The 18,421-nt window shown below is 37.4% G+C and overlaps 1 protein-coding gene across 2 annotated transcripts; it reads left to right on the top strand.

The window, feature by feature from the left end:
• Positions 1-788: 788 nt before the first annotated feature.
• LOC104232425 (bet1-like protein At4g14600) lies at positions 789-12,675 on the top strand. Of its 2 annotated transcripts, none has more exons than XM_070150603.1 (6): positions 789-989; positions 9,464-9,589; positions 9,691-9,780; positions 10,005-10,128; positions 11,433-11,489; positions 12,176-12,675. In XM_070150603.1, exons 3-6 carry the CDS (start codon positions 9,722-9,724, stop codon positions 12,335-12,337), a joined length of 402 nt encoding a protein of 133 aa, XP_070006704.1. In that variant the 5' UTR covers positions 789-989; positions 9,464-9,589; positions 9,691-9,721; the 3' UTR covers positions 12,338-12,675. The 2 variants fall into 2 exon arrangements, with proteins under 2 accessions (XP_070006704.1, XP_009783938.1); XM_009785636.2 differs by lacking the exon at positions 789-989 and adding an exon at positions 8,195-8,271.
• The last annotated feature ends 5,746 nt before the right edge of the window (positions 12,676-18,421 follow it).

The raw sequence follows: 18,421 nt of genomic DNA, 5'->3' as shown, positions 1-18,421 counted from the left end.
TTACATTCTTAAATTCGGGTGCGCATTTATGTGACCCAAATTCAAATCTCAACGGAGTCGAAATGTGTTAACAACCACGGGCGCATTGATTGTGACGTGGTTCGAGATGCATTTTCATGACGTTGCAATTCTATAAAAATAAATGATAATAAAAGCGGTTTTAAATTCAATAAAAAGCACATAAGTCACAACATGTACTTAAATCAGATATTTAGCCATTATAACAATTTAAGCGACCGTGCTAGAACCACGGGATTTGAGGGTGCCTAACACCTTCCCTCGGGTCAACAGAATTCCTTACTTAGAATTTCTGGTTCGCAGACTTCATTTGGAAAAGTTGAATATTTTTCTCGATTCGGGATTCAAGATAAACCGGTGACTTGGGACACCAAAAGCCAAACCTTTCCCAAGTGGCGACTCTGAATTAAACAAATAATCTCATTTCGAATATTGTCACTTAAATTGGAAAAACTCCCCTCGCGCATTTAACCCTCCGGGGGCGGGCGCGCAAAAAGGAGGTGTGACACATAAGAATTGAGAAATTTCGGGAAAAAAGTGAGAAATAAATTCAAGTAAAATGATATTTGAAAATTAGAGTTGTGTTTGTACATAAATACAATTTGGAGTTGTTTTTGAATTTTTTGAGTGATTTGACGAGAAACAGCTTTCTAGAGTTTTTTAATTTTTAAAAAATTCTGAAATTTAAATTTGAAATAAAAAAAAAATGAAAAACTTGGGGACCTTAATTGCTCTTTCCTAATAAGATCACCTGTACGTACTTAACATGTGTCTTCGTCATGTATTAAGCCATGAATCTCTCTCTCTGATCTCTGTCCGTCTTTCTCTCTCTAACGTCACCGCCGCTTCATTTTTCTCTCCATCTAGGGTTTTGAAGTTTCGAGGTTTTTTTTTTGTTGTTGTTGTTGAAGATTCATAGCATTTCTACTTAATACTAGGGTTTTCCAGTTCGCCTTTACGGGATAAAGCAGGTTTGAATCCTTCTTCTCCTTCGTTTTTAGCTAATTTGAGTTTATTTTTATTTTGATTAATTATTTATGCATTTTTATCAGCTCTTTTTTTTAAAAAATGTTTTTTATGAGATTTGGTAACTGTTTAATTTAGAGTTTTAGAGTTAGGTTTAATCATACTTTAGGATTATTTTTATGTTCCGTGCACTTGTATGCAATGTGTTGGCGTGGTATTGATTTTGATTAGTTTCTCACTCTCTTTCTCTCTCTCTCTCTCTCTCTCTCTCTCTCTCTCTCTCTCTCTAAGGTTTTAGTTTTTAAAGTGACTGACACTGATACGTGCTGTTTGATTATTATTTTTTGAGCTTAATTCGAAATGGTTTTATTTTATCTGTTCTTGTTGTTTTTGGAAGATATCAGAGTAACAGCTTAATCCAAATTCATCTCATTTGTTATCTTCTATTCTATTCTTGTTCAATTGCTTTTGTTTCTTGCACTTTTCTGCTTAAATTCATTTTGTAGCTTTGAAATTGAGACTGATGATTTGCGATGACAGCTTCTTTTTTGGCTGCATTGATCCGATTTCTTGGGGAGCACGTGCTGTTTGTTTGTCGTTTTACTGTCCGAATGTGTTAATTGTGTTGGGGTTTGAATTGGGCTTTTACCAGGGTTTCTGAAATAGAATTGGTTTGCTATACTTGTTGGGGTTTCTGCTGGCATCGGTGTATTGGAACGTTCTTTGCCAACCTGAAGATGTAGTTCACAAGTCATTTATTACTTGGAATATTGCATTTATAACTAATGGTGTTTTGTGTGCGGTGTTTTGTGTTCTAGTTATTGGCAGCTTTCGCCTTGGGAATTTGGTTCTATAAACGTTATGTGCATAGTTAAGCTGGAATTGTTAAATACGGAGAATTCATTAAGAAATACTCCCTCATCTCAATTTGGCTTGGCGGTAGTTGTCTAGATGCGGAGTTTAAGAAAGAAAAGACTTCTGATATAAGCTTCAAGTGCCTTTGGTACCAATTTTTTCTTTTTTGTATTTAGTGGGATCCAGAACATGTCATGTCAATGGTAAAATAGGAATGTGATAATTATTAGATTGTAAATAGTAAGGTACCAAATTTTTTGAGATAAACAATAAAGGAAAAAGTGCCAAACAAATTGGCACAGGGAGTACTAAAATTGGTATAGAGATTTTAAATATTTAACCAGTTCTTAGGATTAATTTGTGTTGAATTTGATCGGTGTTCTTCGACAAGTTTCATGTTATAGGAGGTTGTTCTTTCTATGCTTGGATGATGCCATTGTGCTTTCAGTAACTTGGTTATTGCACTTAATACCATTGATCCTTTGAATGTAACGGTGATGGTCCTCCTTGTTCCGAAACACATGGGATTTCATTCTATAGATTAAGGTTTTCAACTGACAGATCTATATTATGTAAGATTGCCCACCAAGCAGAAGGTGTAGAATTGCCTGTTTAGCCTGTTTATAATGATTAATGATGGCTTAATTGGGTATTTGGTGCATGTACTCTTTAATGCTCGTGTGATTGAGATGATTTTCTGGTTGTATATACTTGCTGCTTGTACACCTGAAACCAAATGAATGGGATTTGAGGATGGAACCTGGAAGTTTGTAGGAAGCGAATTTTATAAATGTAATCAAACAAACAGATCAACCTGGTGGAGATCACAGTTGTCAACTTTGGATAAGTGATTTTTTTTCCGTGGCTTGCTTATTTGTGAGGAGAGGATGAAATATATGTATCGACTCTGATGCATATCTTTTAAGGTATATTGTTCTTTTATTGGTTTGGTCTGCCCGTGATCATTTTCTCTATGGCCTTTTCTAGTAGTTTCGGGGATGGAAATTTCTTCAAAAGGTTGACTTCTATTTGGTGAGTTCAATCGAAAGCGGGTTGAGGTGGTTGGTTTTCTTTATTAGTTTATGATATAGAACCAAGTTAAAATTGGACTTTTATGAGTTGTCTACCACTAATACGTCAAACTGAAGACTTGTAACTATCTTTAACCTTTAGCATAATCTTTATGCTAAAGGTTTTTCTACTTAATTTATAGAACTTGTTACCTTCTCAAAAAAATAAGTCAAACTGGAGCCTCAAGCCAATTCTGTTATATAGTACTTCATCCTTTAGGTGAGTACTGAGTGGGTTCAAGAAGTTGTTCCGGGAAGAACAGATGGAGAAAATGGTTGGAAAATTATAAATAATGTGAAACAAATCTACTACCTCTGATTCTTGCACAAATTGGATTCACCTTCTCCAATTTTGGGTCAAAACTCAAAACTATTGCAATAAGTCCCTAAACAAACAAAAGCCAAAAAGAAGCAAGAGTAAGAGTCATTGCCTTGTGAATGTCGTGATATTACTGGAAGGAGCACCATGTGTTGCATCTCATAGTAAAAATATAATGTGCTAATACTTTTTGGATTTAGACCCTAATACTAGCCACATCTCACAGGAGCTCATCAAGAGTTAGATTAGTTTCATAATAGTTGTGCTATTACACTAATGTTGTATTGTGGTCCGGGCCCGGGCCAAACGGGCCTAAACGGGCTTGGGCTTGAGGCGGGTCGGGCTGAGGCGATCCTGGGCCAAACGGTCCCAATGTGTGGAACCGACCCATGGCGGTCCTAAGCCCACATGGTCCCGGGCTAAATGGGCCGGACCCGCGGGCCTAACGGGCTTTTTTCGTTTCGGGCTATTTTTTTTTATTTTTTTAATCTAAGGCATTTTCTTGTAAACTATATATGTATATACTAGTATAAATTGCTTATATATAACTATATAAATATATATAGTATGTATATATAAGGGTGTATTATGTGTATATATAATTATATATTGCCTTATGTAATATATATTGCCTTATATATATGTATGTATATATATATATAGTTTATATGTATTAGAGATATATATATTGCCTTATATATATGTGTATGTATATATATATATATATATATATATATATACATACACACACACATATATATATAGGCTATTTTTTTTAATTTTTTTTATCTAAGGCACTTTCTTGTAAACTATATATGTATATACTAGTATAAATTGCTTATATATAGCTATATAAATATATATAGTATATATAGTATGTATAGTATGTATATATAAGGGTGTATTATGTGTATATATAATTATATATTGCCTTATGTAATATATATTACCTTATATATATATATATATATATATATATATATATATATATATAGTTTATATGTATTAGATATATAATATATATACTATATCAAATTTAAACACAAAATAAATTGCAAAGAAATATTCAAGGGAATGTCTTATATATTTTACTATTACGACATTAACAAAGAATGGAAATATCTTTCTTAGTCTTCCTCCCCCAATGGAATGAGCACAACAAGGTACTAATACCACCATTAAAAGGAAAAAAACTAAGGAAGATGTGCCAAAATACAAGTTACATGTTAGTCTATGTATTATCTCTAACAAATCTCATAAATCCTTGAAGGTCCGGAGGAATTTCCGTTGGTGGTGGTGGAAAAGAAGCTTGTTCATCACCGCTTCCGGGCGAAGCAGCATCCTGCGCAAGTTCCGCTAGCATTTCTTCATAAGCTTCATCTATCTCCGGTTGTGATTTTGCAAGTCCAAAATTTCTTCTTTCCGAACGGATCCAATCTCTGAAGAGTATTGATTTTTCCAAGCTTTCCCTCATAGACGCTCTATGATCACCGATTTGAAGCCTCGCTTGACTGAATGCGCTCTCCGATGCCACTGTTGAAGCTTGAACACCTAAAATATCTCGAGCCATCCTTGAAAGAATCGAATAGTGTTTTTGTTTGTCCTTCCACCATTCCAAAACATCGAAGGAGCCGTCGGGATTCTCTGATTCAAGTCTGCAACAAATAAACTTGAAGCTCATTTAGTTGTGAACTATCACCAAAATTATCACCTTGAGAACCCCCTGAACTCCGTCCAAGAACTAAGGGCTTTTAGGCCCGCATTTCTTTTAGATGCTTGCGAACTAGACGAAGTAGGAGTTGGAACATTTGATCTAGCTTGATCTAAGACAAGTTGATAAGCATTATAAATAGTTTGAGCATTTATTTTAATTGAGGCTTTTGCATCTCCAAGTGTAGCAAATTCCTCAGCTGAAAGTGATAAAGCGTTATAAACTTTTGAATACCAAAAGTGAGGACCTCCTAATTTCATTGTAGGATTTAACAATGCAGCAACATCAAAAATAGGGGGGATATGGAAAAAATATTTTTTAAACTTAGCTTTCATAGAATTAATAGCTTCTTCATAAATTACTCCACCCTCTGAAAATTGAGTAAATAAATCTACAAGTGCTGCAATATAAACTAAACAGTTAGAAATAGTAGGATAATATTGGCCAAATAATTCATTTGTAGCAATATGAAATTGTTCTAAAAAGTCTACAAGCATTTTAACATTACTCTAATCTTGATTTGTAAGGTGCTCATCATCATCACCATCACCTACACGAGCATTATACGTTGCGCTTATTGGGTTCCTATATTCATATGCAACAACTAAACTTTCATACATGTAATTCCATCTAGTCGGACAAGGTTTAGGAACCTTTCTTTCTCTAAGGCCAAATTCATCACATTTTTTAAAATAGTCTCTAAGTCTACTTCTACGGTTTGAATAAAAAAGCCAATTAAGAGCCATTTTAACCTTTTCAATTTCTACATTTAAAACTTTCATACCAGCACCGACGATTAAATGGTAAATATGACAAATACATCTAACATGAAAAATATTACTAAATGCAGGATTTAGTGTAGTTGTAAGCAAGCCTATAGCATTAGTGTTACTAGAAGCATTATCCATTGAAACCGACATAATTTTATCTCTAATGCAAAAATATCTACAAATATCTGCAACTGTGTTAGCAATAAACTTACCTGTGTGGCGTGAATTAATTATTCTATAAGCAATAATGCGCTTTTGCATTATCCACTCCTCATCTATCCAATGACTTGTAACAGTTAGATAATCACAGTCATTACCACTTCTACCAATATCAGTAGTAATAGCAATGCGACAATCTATATGAGTAAATAAATAGCGCAAATATTGTTCATATTCATGTTTATATTTATAAATATCGCTCTATACGGTTGCGCGAGGCCATCCTTTATAAGTAGGATTAAAAACTCTTCTAATATAATGAACAAAATGAGGGTTAGAAGGAAAACTATAGGGTAAGCACATAACAGTAACCATTTTTGCCAATTCTTCACGGTCTTTATTTGGATCATAATATAAAATGCCACCGGTAACAATGTTAATTCCCGGTTGAACTAGATTTGAACCTGTACTAGGGTTAACCGTACTATCTACACTTGTCCCCTCTTGCGCAACTTTCATTTGTAAAAATCTAGCTTTATCTCTAGGGTGTTTCAATATGTGTCTAGTTAAACTGCCCGTACCGCTACGGTCTCCAGTAAATTTATGAACTAGTTGAAACCCACAAGTGTTACACTTAGCCTTATTTTTTTCTCTTAGTTGAGTAAAAAAATGGCAAACAAGAGATGTTTCGGGCCGTTTAGAAGGTTGTCTATTAAAAGTAGGGGTTACTACAGGAGGGTCAGGTGGGGCATCAGTTGGGTTATTAACAGGACTAGTAGGTGTATCATCTAAATCCGGTTGCGTTTCATCTAAATCATCATTTTCCTCATCATTTTCAAAGATAGTTTCATTAGGATAAAGAGCATTCATAACTTCTTCATTTAATTGTTGACCCGGTGCAACATCATGGCAAAATTGACTATCGGAAAATTGAAAACAAGAGTTATCACTATCAAGAATAATAGGTGGAGGAGGACGGGTAACAGGTCTGGGTCGGGGAGCCGGGGGAGGAGTAGTAGCTTGGCTACTAGATTCACCAATTTTAAATTTTCCCTTACCCTTACCACCAAAAATATTTTTCAAAGAAAATGCCATATTAATTATAATTGTACTAAATAAAACTAACAAAACTATAATATTAAAACTTAGAGTTGGAACGAGTTTACCGAATTGACGAACAACTTCTTGAAAATTGAATATCGTTGAAGACTTGAAGACTTGAATACTTCAATTCACCAACTTCACAATTTTTCACGAAATTGCAATAATAAAGTAAGCAATTATAGAAGAAAATTAGAGAGAGATTGATGAATTTGTGAGTAAAAATGAAAGAATAGGGGGGTATTTATAGTTGAGAATTGGGAAAAAGTGTAATTATAAAAAGTTTGGGGTTAAAACAAAGTTTGGGGGCCAAATGGCTATTTTTTAAAGTGGCCAACGGATAAATTTTGAAGGCCAACGGCTAGATTTTAAAAATCTGACCGTTGGTCTTTTTTTTTATAAAAAAAACATTGGAGCCCGTTGGGCCCGGTTGAACCGGCCCAGGCCCGCCTGCCGGTCCCGGGCTCACGGGCTAATTGTCTTGAACCGGCCCACCACGGGCTTTTGCACCACTAGAGCCCAGGCCTGGTTGAACCGGCCCATTTGGCCCGTTTGCCCCGCGGTCCTGGGCCGGTCCCGGGCCAGGCCCGGGCCACAATACAGCCTTATATTACACTGGATGAACTTCAAATCCAGGTGAGGTCTAGGTTTGCACGCACCAAGTGGAAATTAAATTGAGTGCAGCTGATGGAAGGGGTGGTCACTTGGTTGTAAAAGAATGCTTAATTCTAGTTCGCTTGGTTAAAGGTGGGTGCCCATAACATGCAAATAGGTATTGCCTATAAAGAGGAATTGGTCTAAGGAGCTGGAGGGAGAACTTACTTTCTGGGACCATTCAGAGGTTGTAGAGTGCATTCATGATACCCGAATCTCCTTTTGTTTGAAGTTTATTGGACATGAATGAACCCGAACAGACGTACCTGCTGCTTCTGCTTTATGCCATATGGGTTCAGTTTCATAATGTTATAACCGGTCTCCATTTATTATCTTTTATTTAACAAATTTGTGAATTGCTGAAATAAAGTAGTTAACAACCTAATAAAAGGTAAAGTTCATGAAATAAATACACTCTCATTCACCATTAAATGGAAGTTTAGTGATGAAGTCTGTCACATGTTTTCTCTTTGTTTGAGTTTCATTCCTCTTAAATCATTCCATTTTCCCAGGATTTTTTCAAACAATCAGTTGTTTTTTAAACCGGAGTTGTTTTAGTTTTCGCAGCCATAATTACAGAGAGTGAGTGAAAACATATGCATGTCATAAGTGAATGTCCCAAAATATAGGACTGCTCGGGCATTGGAGGTTTGTTTCTTTGCCTCTGTTACTTTTGTTGGAAAAGAGCAAGGCTGATTTGTGGCTAAATTAAACATCATGTAGTACATAGCTGTTCCTTTTCTCTTTTTCTACCTAAGATTTCCTTACTGATAGAGGTTGTATTTCTATTCAACTATAAATAAATAGAGGTTGTATTTCTATTCAACTATAAATAAATTATGGTTTAAGTATAATTTTAAACCTCTTGATTTTCTTTGATTTATACCCCTCAGTTTTTTAAATTGACAGATAAGGCAGTGAAAATATTAAAAGTCTCCATCTATTAATAACAATAATATTATTATTATATGCTGGAGATTAGCTTTCTTAATTCAAACTGTAAGATCATACAAAGGTGAGTTGGTAGATTTGAAGATATGTTAGGGGAGGAGGGTAGAGACGGACCATAAGATTGTAGTTTTAAATGAAATGAGACTTTCAACACAATTGAGATCATTCGGAGCTTAAAGAATTTGATGTGCATTTCATAACTTTTATGCCATGTTGAAATTACATTGTTTGAATTTCTTTATAACCATTATCATTTTCAGATTAAGATTTCTAAGTGTTTAGCAGTTGGGGGCACTGAGGATATCATAGAGCTAATGTGCAGCTCATTAATAAATAAATGTTGAAGTTCCTGGCGAAAAATCACTAAGCACTTGGAAATTTAATGTGTGACAGAAGAATGATTAAGAGTAAAATGTGTTAATGGAGATCCTTTTTTTTGGTTTATTAGATGTAATGGATATTCCTTTTTTTGGAGGGATGATAGTTTTTTTCCATTTTCCTGACCTGGAGATGTACTTGTATGAAAAATGTACCTATTGTTTTGGGTCTTTCCTTGAGCATGTTATGTGTTTTTCCTTCTTTCTTAGAAGTTGAAAATCCGTAGTGGTCTTCTATTTATATGAACACGTGCTTTGTGTTAATGTATTTAACTGTTTATTTATGCAGTACCACTTGCTAATGAATATTACGGTTTTAATGGGATGATGTCTTGTAACCATATTTTATGGTGGAACTAAAGAACCTAGCTTTGTTGCATATAATCTGTACATTTGTGGATATTAAAGGGCAAGGGCTCAAATTAACTTCATAAACAAGGAAGCAAACTACCTGATTTAACATGCATTTGAATTTGGTTTCTGATACTGCTGCATTAACATTCCTTGTGCAGGATGAAACAAATAGCCCACAAGACGGTTCATGATAGCAGTTAATGGACAATATGGTTGAAAAATAGGCTGTATTACAGAGTAAATAGCATTTTTTGGTGAATAGAGTTGTAACAAACATATTACAGGTTACTATAAATTTCTCCTCTGATCTTTGGTAGCACAGAAGTATTTTTTGACGTGCTGAAGTTTCAATCCTTTTTATTGATACTTTTTTCGCGAAACCTAGGGTTTCGAGGTTCCTTCAGTTTTTTCTTTCAATGGCTTCTAGCTCTCATAGAGGCGGTGATTTCTACGGTGCTGCTTCCTACAGATCCAGGTATCTATGAAAAACGGGAAAAAAGAATCGTCTTCTTAAGTTATAATTTGTTATGGTTCTAATTGCTTGCACAATTTGAATTGTTATAGAGAAGTGTTTGTGTAACAAAAAGTTACCAAAAGCATAACCTAATTAGGAGAAAATTAATAGAAATACATTTTTTTCATTTTTTGGGTTTATTTTTGAGAAATTGAGTTGTTTTCTTTCATTGTTTGATTGATCAGAGATGGATTGAGTACGAGGCAAGTAGGTGGTTCAGATGAGATACAGGTGCGGATTGATCCGATGCACGGGGACCTAGATGACGAGATTACAGGTCTTCGCAAACAAGTAAAACAGCTTAGAAATGTATGCTTACCTATCACCTTGTCTTTGGCTTTATATTTGTATTTTGTATTTTTTGTTGGAGGACTTTTTTTTTTGGCATAACTGGTGGCATCTTTAATATGCATGTACATGTCAAACTTGGTGATGTGTTATGTCATGGATCCATTTCAAATAAGGTGATGTGTTGTTTTGGACACTGATAATAGTATTTCTTAGAACACCACTGTGAAACTTGTTAGGCATATAGGTTGAAGATAGTTGAAGTCTCTTCCACGAACAAACGAAAGCGTAATGACTATACTGTGTTCGGGATTGAGCGAAACAAGGCAATGTTGCATTCAGGAATGTTGTTCTCTATCCTTTAATTTAGGATTTCATCTTAGAATTGGGAATGGAAATGTTGATTTTATGTTTTACCTTTAATTTATCGTATCGTACTGGATTAATAAAGCTGTTCATCAACCCAAGGTTGTTGCCTAGTAGTCAATGAAGTGAGTTCAACCCTTGGAGATCAGGGTTTTAGTCCTAGCAGAAACACAAAAACACTAGGTTATTTATTTCCATATGCATAAGCCTTGGCGGGTGGAAGTACCCAATACTTGTGCCAAATTGGAGGTAGCAAATACTCGGTTAAATGGCTGAGGTGTGCACAAGTTGGCCCACACGCCACTGTTATGAGAAAAATGTTAATTCACTCTTTGGCTTTACGTTTTCACTGGTAAGACTGCATTGTTTTGGAAACACACCAACCGTCAAGATATTCTGCGCCCCCCCTCCCCCCACCCCCCGAGATATACTTTGCATAAAAGACACTGTATAGGAACTTCTTGTTGGATGGAATCAATTGTTAGATTAAGAAGACATGAAGTTTGACTGTATATGGAGCAAGTACTGACTTATTCCTGGTTACCAATCTTGAAGAAAGGTTGTGTTTTCACACCCATGACTCCTTTTTCTGGTGGTTACTTATGTCTATCTTCATTTTTTTATATTGGCATATATTGATGCTTTATCATGCTGACATACTTCAACTGGTCTTGAGGTGGATGCTAGAGAGACATCAGCACTTATTTCTAGGTTGTAAATCTGTCCTAGTGAAATCTGAGAATAGGGGGACCAGTGTCATGTTATCCATATAGTTCATTCACGACAGGCTGAGAGAGGTTATCATTCCTATATCCTGTCCGTGGATCCATACAATGTTCCTTATAGGTCATTTTTTCCAATGTCTCATTTGTCCGCCTTGTCATTTCACCTTTGTCAGGGTTTCAGATTTTTATTCCAACTTACCCTTTGCTAGTACTTATAGATATTTCTTGCTGCAGGTAGCCCAAGAAATTGAGTCTGAAGCAAAGTTTCAGAATGATTTTATTAACCAACTGGTATGCCGTGAACTTGTTCTCCTTTTCTTCCAAGATATTTGATATTCTTTAAGTCCTTTTGTCACTTTTCCATATATTTATGTACCTTAACAATTAAGTTTTTGTATATTGGAGCTTGTTTTGTGTTTATGTTCCTAAGGCTGGATAACAATCTAACACTCTCTCTCCCTCTATAAATGCTAGGAATTGCAATTGTTATTACTGTAAATATTTTGGAAATGACAGTGTACTCGTAGTCTTTGTTTGCCTTGCGTACTGCCAAACCAACCTGCCTGAATGCCTTTGTTGCTCTATGCTTTTCTTATAGGTTTTCTAGTACTTTGAAAGATGCATCCTTGTTAGATCTAATAAAAAGCCCAAACTTGATTCCATTTTCTCTTTTTTTTTCTTTGTTCTTGAGGGTAATTTGTGCGGGGATATTGAACTACACACCGCATATGTTCAACTGATTGTAAATCTGTATTTCTAATAGTTATCCCGTCTAGCAAATTGCTGCAATAGATTGCTTCAAGCCGTTGAAGTAGTAAACTTGCCTAGAGTTAGTGCGGCATTGTTTATAAATGTGTTGGTTGGTCGGTCTATCTGAGATTCTCATGATGTATGCTTATTTTATTGATTATGGAATCATTCTTGTAAGTTACATGATTTCCCCGTTTCTTAAAAACTTGGACCTCCCATTATCACAGCAAATGACACTGATCAAGGCTCAAGCAGGGGTGAAGAACAATATGAGACGATTGAACAGAAGTATCATCCAGGAAGGATCAAACCATGTGATGCATGTTATTCTTTTTGCACTATTTTGCTTCTTTGTGATATATCTGCTGTCCAAGTTTTCACGGAGATAAAGGCGATCTTCTGCATTGTTTTGTTGTTTCCTGGTGCAAGTCTTGATGAAGATAAGAGAAACACACAATCTATTCAAGGCATCATACAAATGCTGCAGTGGTTAATTTTTAGTGATTGGGGACAGCAAGGGTGCAACTATAGGAACTCCATATATCAGTCTTGTGTAAAGTTTCCTTATCTTTAGTAGCAGTGAGGATTGTTATTAGTTTCTTGTTTTCTCTTTTCACTTTTATTTTTCTTTGTAATACTTGCTATATGACAATGATAATTGTGTGCTTATCCTAGAAAAAAGTTGATTATTGTCAATGGAAAATGCTCTATACTTCATTTGTTTAAACAGCAGAGCCTGTTTTGCAGATGATGATGTTCGGCAAACAGTGCATACATGATTTTAACTCTTACAAAGCCTGCCCCAAACAGAAGGCTAGCATACACATGCTTTTGAATCATTTTGTTGCTTGTTTGCTTGATCAGCTGAGGCTTGCTCCACTTTGCTTAGCCTAACTTGATCAATGACTCTTCTATCCCGTTCTGCAAAATAGGTTTGTTGTGTCCAACCATGCCATCTTTATGAAAATGAAAGCATTGCAGACATCTTTTGGGAATGGACACTCCTCGCCTATTGGATCTAACCATGCACCTTGGTGTATCATCCCTGATTGATTTGCCATCCGGTGGGAGCCGAAGGAAACCAAAGCTTCATCTTCGGTTTTGAATCAGAGACGTTAAAAATAATAATCGGCGTCGACTATAACCCCTAGCCTTTCAAGCTTACGATGCCGGTTCTATTCCGTCTATCCGCTCTATCTATGTATTCTAAATATTTTAATCTATTCATTAAGCTAAATTTAGTTTATTAGTATTAGTACATCATTGAATATACAATTCCAAAAATTCTTTGATATAGGGTCAAATCCTATTAAACGGAATTTACTTCAATATATTTTTTTAGATTTTGGATAGCATGAAGGTTGTTTGAATATTTGAATCTGAGACGCTTGATTCCTTTTTTTATTAAGATTAAGACAAAAGCGATCAATGTTTCTTTATGCTTGTTCCTGAAGTATAAAACAATTCATTTGTTCCGGAATAGATTCTTCATAAGGACTTCTGCTTCCTCGGTAAATGTGTTGGCAGAAGATATGATTTCTCGGAACTGAGGTTTATTAGTTTTTAAGTATATTTTCAAAGTCTTCCTAAAATTAACAAAGTCCTTGATTGATTTTTGAATATTAAGATGTTAAAATATTCGTCCTAAGATGAATAAAAACATATATAGGATAAATTATCTACTTTATTGAGTTCATCACAACGCTATTGTTGATGAACATAATGACTTAATAGTGGATGCAAATCTTAAAGCACTCACATTTTCCACAATTACATTCTACTTGAACAATAATATCCCAACAATCTTCTATGATCACATTGTTGGGCTCGTGCTTTATGTCATGGGCGACTTTCCAGCCATACCTCATGATTCCTTAGACGCGTCCCATGGCGTCCTGGCAAGCCTCCCAATGCCTAGTGCCATGGACGACCCCGTGGTCTTAGCCGCGCCAAGTGACAAGCGCGTTTGTGCCTATATCTCCCCACCGATAGCCCTCACTGGCGCCTAGCCACAGGCAGATGCCAACAGTACCGTGCGCACAAACAGTGCCGCATACAGACTCTGATGCTAAAGACAAGGTTGCTGCCAACGGACCTGCTTGTTTGTAGGCCTATGATGGCTGGACCCCCAGCATCTCTAGAAGAAAGGGGAAACTCAATCATGAAACTGAACTTCCAAGCGGAAGGATGAGAAAAAAATCCACTATTGCAAAAAATCTTTCCTTCTTTTTTAGTAAGGGCGTCAGCCGCAAGTATGAGGGGATATTCCCCGGAGCCGATGAAATTCTTTCGGAGTTCTTCCCCGCTGACGTCTAAGCTCTTAAGGACTCGGATTAGTCAACAGGAATGAAATCTAAGAAAGTTGGTAGCAAATTCGTCCTTTTCAGTATAAAAATTTATTTCATGTATTTCCATTATGTCTCGCTAGCTTAGTTAGGTCAAGTCCTATAACTTTGGTTTATTTTTTTTTAAGCACTATTATGGGGGATCAAGCAATCAAATTTTCTAGCAAACAAACAATTCTCTATATTGGTGTCTCTCTCCCTTGACACCGTGTTGCTTTTCTGTAATAGCTTTCATTAATGCAATCAAGCTTTCTTTCATTCTCAATTCTCTTTTCTGTTCTCTCAATTTCTCTTGACATTAGTTTTCCTGTACAACACTGATAATCTCCTCTAGTGTTCAGAGGGAACCCCAATTGGCGGATAATAACTATACGGACATCGGTTGTTTAACCTTACGCCTTCCTTTCACGGAATCTAAGGAAGGTGCCATGTAATAGTTGGTATCAAAGCCTAGGCTCGACATCGGACGAGGGAACACATTGTCATTACCATTATTTCTGACCATGGTGAATCATGGGGACTGCATTGCGTCCCGTGAAGAGACGATTGACGTATTATGAACCATCGTGAATATGGTGTCTGATCTAAGAACCAGTCTAGTGCAAAGGTTAGACGACCTGGACCGCAGGTTGTGGCAGGCCGAAGGTGACACAATGAATATCGGTCCCCACTCTGAAGGAAACCTGCAAACGGTAGTCACAAAGTCAGCCGAAAGTTTTGGTAAATTCGAGGGCCTCCAACATGAGCTTGCCGAGGATTTAGCCTATAGGGCACAAGATGCAAACAGGGTGACTGCCATGCAACAAACCATAGATAACTTGACAAGCCAGCTCAATATTGTCAATACTGCACTATAAGGCCTACTTCGTGGAGGTGGAAACCAATTTGGGGGTGTTGTGAATCTCGCCCCTATGTCACAAAAGCTGAAGATTCCTGAGCCAAAACCATACAATGGAGCTCAGAATGCCAAAGAAGTGGAGAACTTCATCTTCGACATCGAACAGTACTTCGATGCTATGAGGGAGTTAGAAGAAGCAAAGAAAGGTAGCAATTGTTGCCATGTATCTTTAGGGTGATGCTAAACTCTGGTGGCGGGTGAAATACGAAGTCATCAAGGGCATGTGAAGATACTCTTGAGATGTGGACAGAACTGAAGGCAGCCATACGCCTACAGCTCTTCCCCGAAAATATTGAGTACAATGCACGAAGAAAGTTACGGGAGCTCCGCCTAACCAAGTCAGTGGGGGATTATGTGCGGGAATTCTCCGTGTTCATGCTGAACATACGGGATATAGGGGACAAAGACAAAATCTTCACATTCCTAGAAGGTTTGAAACCTTATGCACGTATGGAGCTGCAAATACAAAGGGTAAACACTTTACCCAAGGCAATCCAAGTAGCGGAATGCCTTGGGGACTATCAAGTGGTAGCTCGGAAGTATATGCCTTAGCCGCCTGTCCGAGGGGGATACAAAGGGGGCCAACCTAGAAATAGTGGCCCTAGTAGAAGTGGAGGAGATCGGAGTGCAACCAAATCTGAAGCTCCTTCTTCAGGCAGTAATAGTGTTGCATCTAACAACAACGATCGGGGGAGGAAGCCCCTTTAAGAATGTCGTCATTGCGGCGGGTCAGATTGGAACAATGAATGTCCATATGCACAGATGAACGTCCATCAAACTTTGATGATGGGACGGGTGACGACACATAAGATGCTGACCAGATAGAACTAATAAGTGCCTTCAACGCACTTGTTTGTTCTATTTATGATGCCTTAGCGGGAACCAGTGCTAGTATCCGTAAGAAGAAGGACTCATTCCCAATCACCAAGAAAGGAAAAATAAATAGGGGGCCTCCTCTTAACCAAGAGAAGATCTTGATGTTCGTCGAGATAAAAGTAAATGGCAAGTCCATTCGGGAAATTATAGACACGAGCGCCACTCACAACTACCTAGTGTCACACCTCCTTTTTCCGCACCCGCGAGGGTACAAGGGAGTTTTTTCCAATTAAAGGACAATCGAAACGGGATTTGTTTATTTATTTCAGAGTCGCCACTTGGGAGATTTAGGGTGTCCCAAGTCACCAATTTTTAATCCCGAATCGAGGAAAAGAATGACTCCATATTACAGTCTGCGTACCAGAAATCCGGATAAGGAATTCTGTTAACCCGGGAGAAGGTGTTAGGCATTCCCGAGTTCCGTGGTTCTAGCACGGTCGCTCAACTGTTATATTCGGCTTGATTATCTGATTTTATACAAATATGAACTTATGTGCAAATTTTATCTTTTTACCGCTTTCATAATTGTTATTATTATTTTTACAAGAATGTGAACATCGTGGAAACACATCTCGAACCACATCACATCAATGCACCCGTGGTTGGTGGTGTATTTCAACTCTGTTGAGATTTGGATTTGGGTCACATAAATGTGCACCCGAGTTTTAAGAAAATTAAATTATTAAAGGCGCGCCTAAAGCGACTAGCGTATCATTTACTTTGGGTAGGGCCGTGGAATTTTGCTAAACGGTTCATCCCGAAGTCTAAGCAATTTTAAAGAAAATATTTACTGAGGGCCCCGCAATTTGTATTTTTATTCGGCGAGGCTCATCTCATTCTTATTTTTTAAACGAATTTGCAACGTCGTGGGCATGCATCTCGAACCACGTTACAATCAATGTACCCGCGATTTAGAGACACATTTCAACTCCGCTGAGATTTGGATTTGGGTCACATAAATGTGCACCCGAGTTAGGGAGAATAAATTATTAAAGGCGCGCCTAAAGCAACTAGCGCATTATTATTTTGGGTAGGGCCGTGAATTTTGCTAAACGGCCTGTCCCGGAATCTAAGTATTTAATACATATATTTTGTGAGAGCCCCGCAATCTATGTGTTTTATTTGGCGAGGCTCGTCTCATTTTATTTTATTTTTATTTATTTATTTATTTTAAAAAAAAATAAGATAAGGCTAAAATAACTACATTTTTACTACTTTGAGAGGTCATGGGCTGTAGATTGAACTTATTTGATGAAACGAGTATTTTTCTGTGGAATTAAAATTACTACTATAATTTTAACATTACTACTACATGTATAAACAACTATTAAGACGAACTAACATAATTAACACCTTTCATAATATATGCAAACCCCTATTATGACAAATATTTGGACAACAACAATCTAAACATGAAGAAACAAAATGCCAAATAACTACTTAAAGTAACGAAACAAAGGAAAAGACGTTCACGGCCAAATTCCAATACCATACGGAGTTAATTAACAACAATAGCAATTCACCAACATCATGTATATATGTCTTGCTTACTTGCATACTATTCACATGAACTAGGATTGTATTTCAATAAACACATATACATATTACTAAACAGCAAATATGAAGGACACGGGCAGAGATGACCTACTTGAGATTAACGTCCGATGCGTTGGACCTGCGACGAAACCTCGAACAACAACCTCGATGTACCGGACCTCGACGAACAAAAAACGACCTCAACGGACCTCACCCCGGACAAAACTTCTGGGCTATTTTTGAACGTTTTTTCGGTTAAGCTTCAGCTGGTGTGTATGTATGTTTTCCGGTCAGTCATGGCAAGGAGGGAGGGTCGTTCATGGCTGGACATTGCAGGCAGTCGTTTGGACGTGGGGGTGGCGAAACAGTAGTGACTCTGACGAGGAAGCAGCAACAGCTTGATAGCAGCTGAGGCATGGGGGGGGGGTCTTGCTGGTCGGAGGTGGTGGTCGTGATGGGTCTGTTGAGGGAGTGGTTTTCTGGTTTCGTTTTCCGGCCAGTTATGGAGGTTCGCTGGAAGGGTCGTTTGGTGGTGGTCGTTTGCTGGGCTGCTTGGGCAGCAGCAATCGAAGGGCAGTGACGACGGGGAGCTAGTGGTTTGGACGGTAGGGTCGACGAAGCAGCAGCAATAGCTGCTTCTTGACAGGGGGTTGCTGGACGATGCAGGGTCTGTTTATGGTGGTTTCACGATGAGGAAGACGATGGGTGGTGGACACCGGTGGTTTCACGGAGGTGGACAGTAGGGTTTTGTTTAGGGTTTTCGTGAGGAAGAAGAAGCATGAACATCCCTTCAAAAATTTTCCAAAGTTCTCTCCCTT

This window comes from Nicotiana sylvestris, chromosome 7 (assembly GCF_000393655.2).
Source record: "Nicotiana sylvestris chromosome 7, ASM39365v2, whole genome shotgun sequence".
Lineage (NCBI taxonomy): Eukaryota > Viridiplantae > Streptophyta > Magnoliopsida > Solanales > Solanaceae > Nicotiana > Nicotiana sylvestris.
Note: the sequence above shows the minus strand (reverse complement) of the source record. Positions and strands in the feature narration are given on the sequence as shown.

Coding starts and splice junctions, on each gene's coding strand:
- LOC104232425 (XM_070150603.1), top strand. CDS start 9,722: ATGGCTTCTAGCTCTCATAGAGGCGGTGATTTCTACGGTGCTGCTTCC. Junction 10,129..11,432: donor AAGTAAAACAGCTTAGAAAT/GTATGCTTACCT, acceptor TTCTTGCTGCAG/GTAGCCCAAGAAATTGAGTC. Junction 11,490..12,175: donor ATGATTTTATTAACCAACTG/GTATGCCGTGAA, acceptor CCATTATCACAG/CAAATGACACTGATCAAGGC.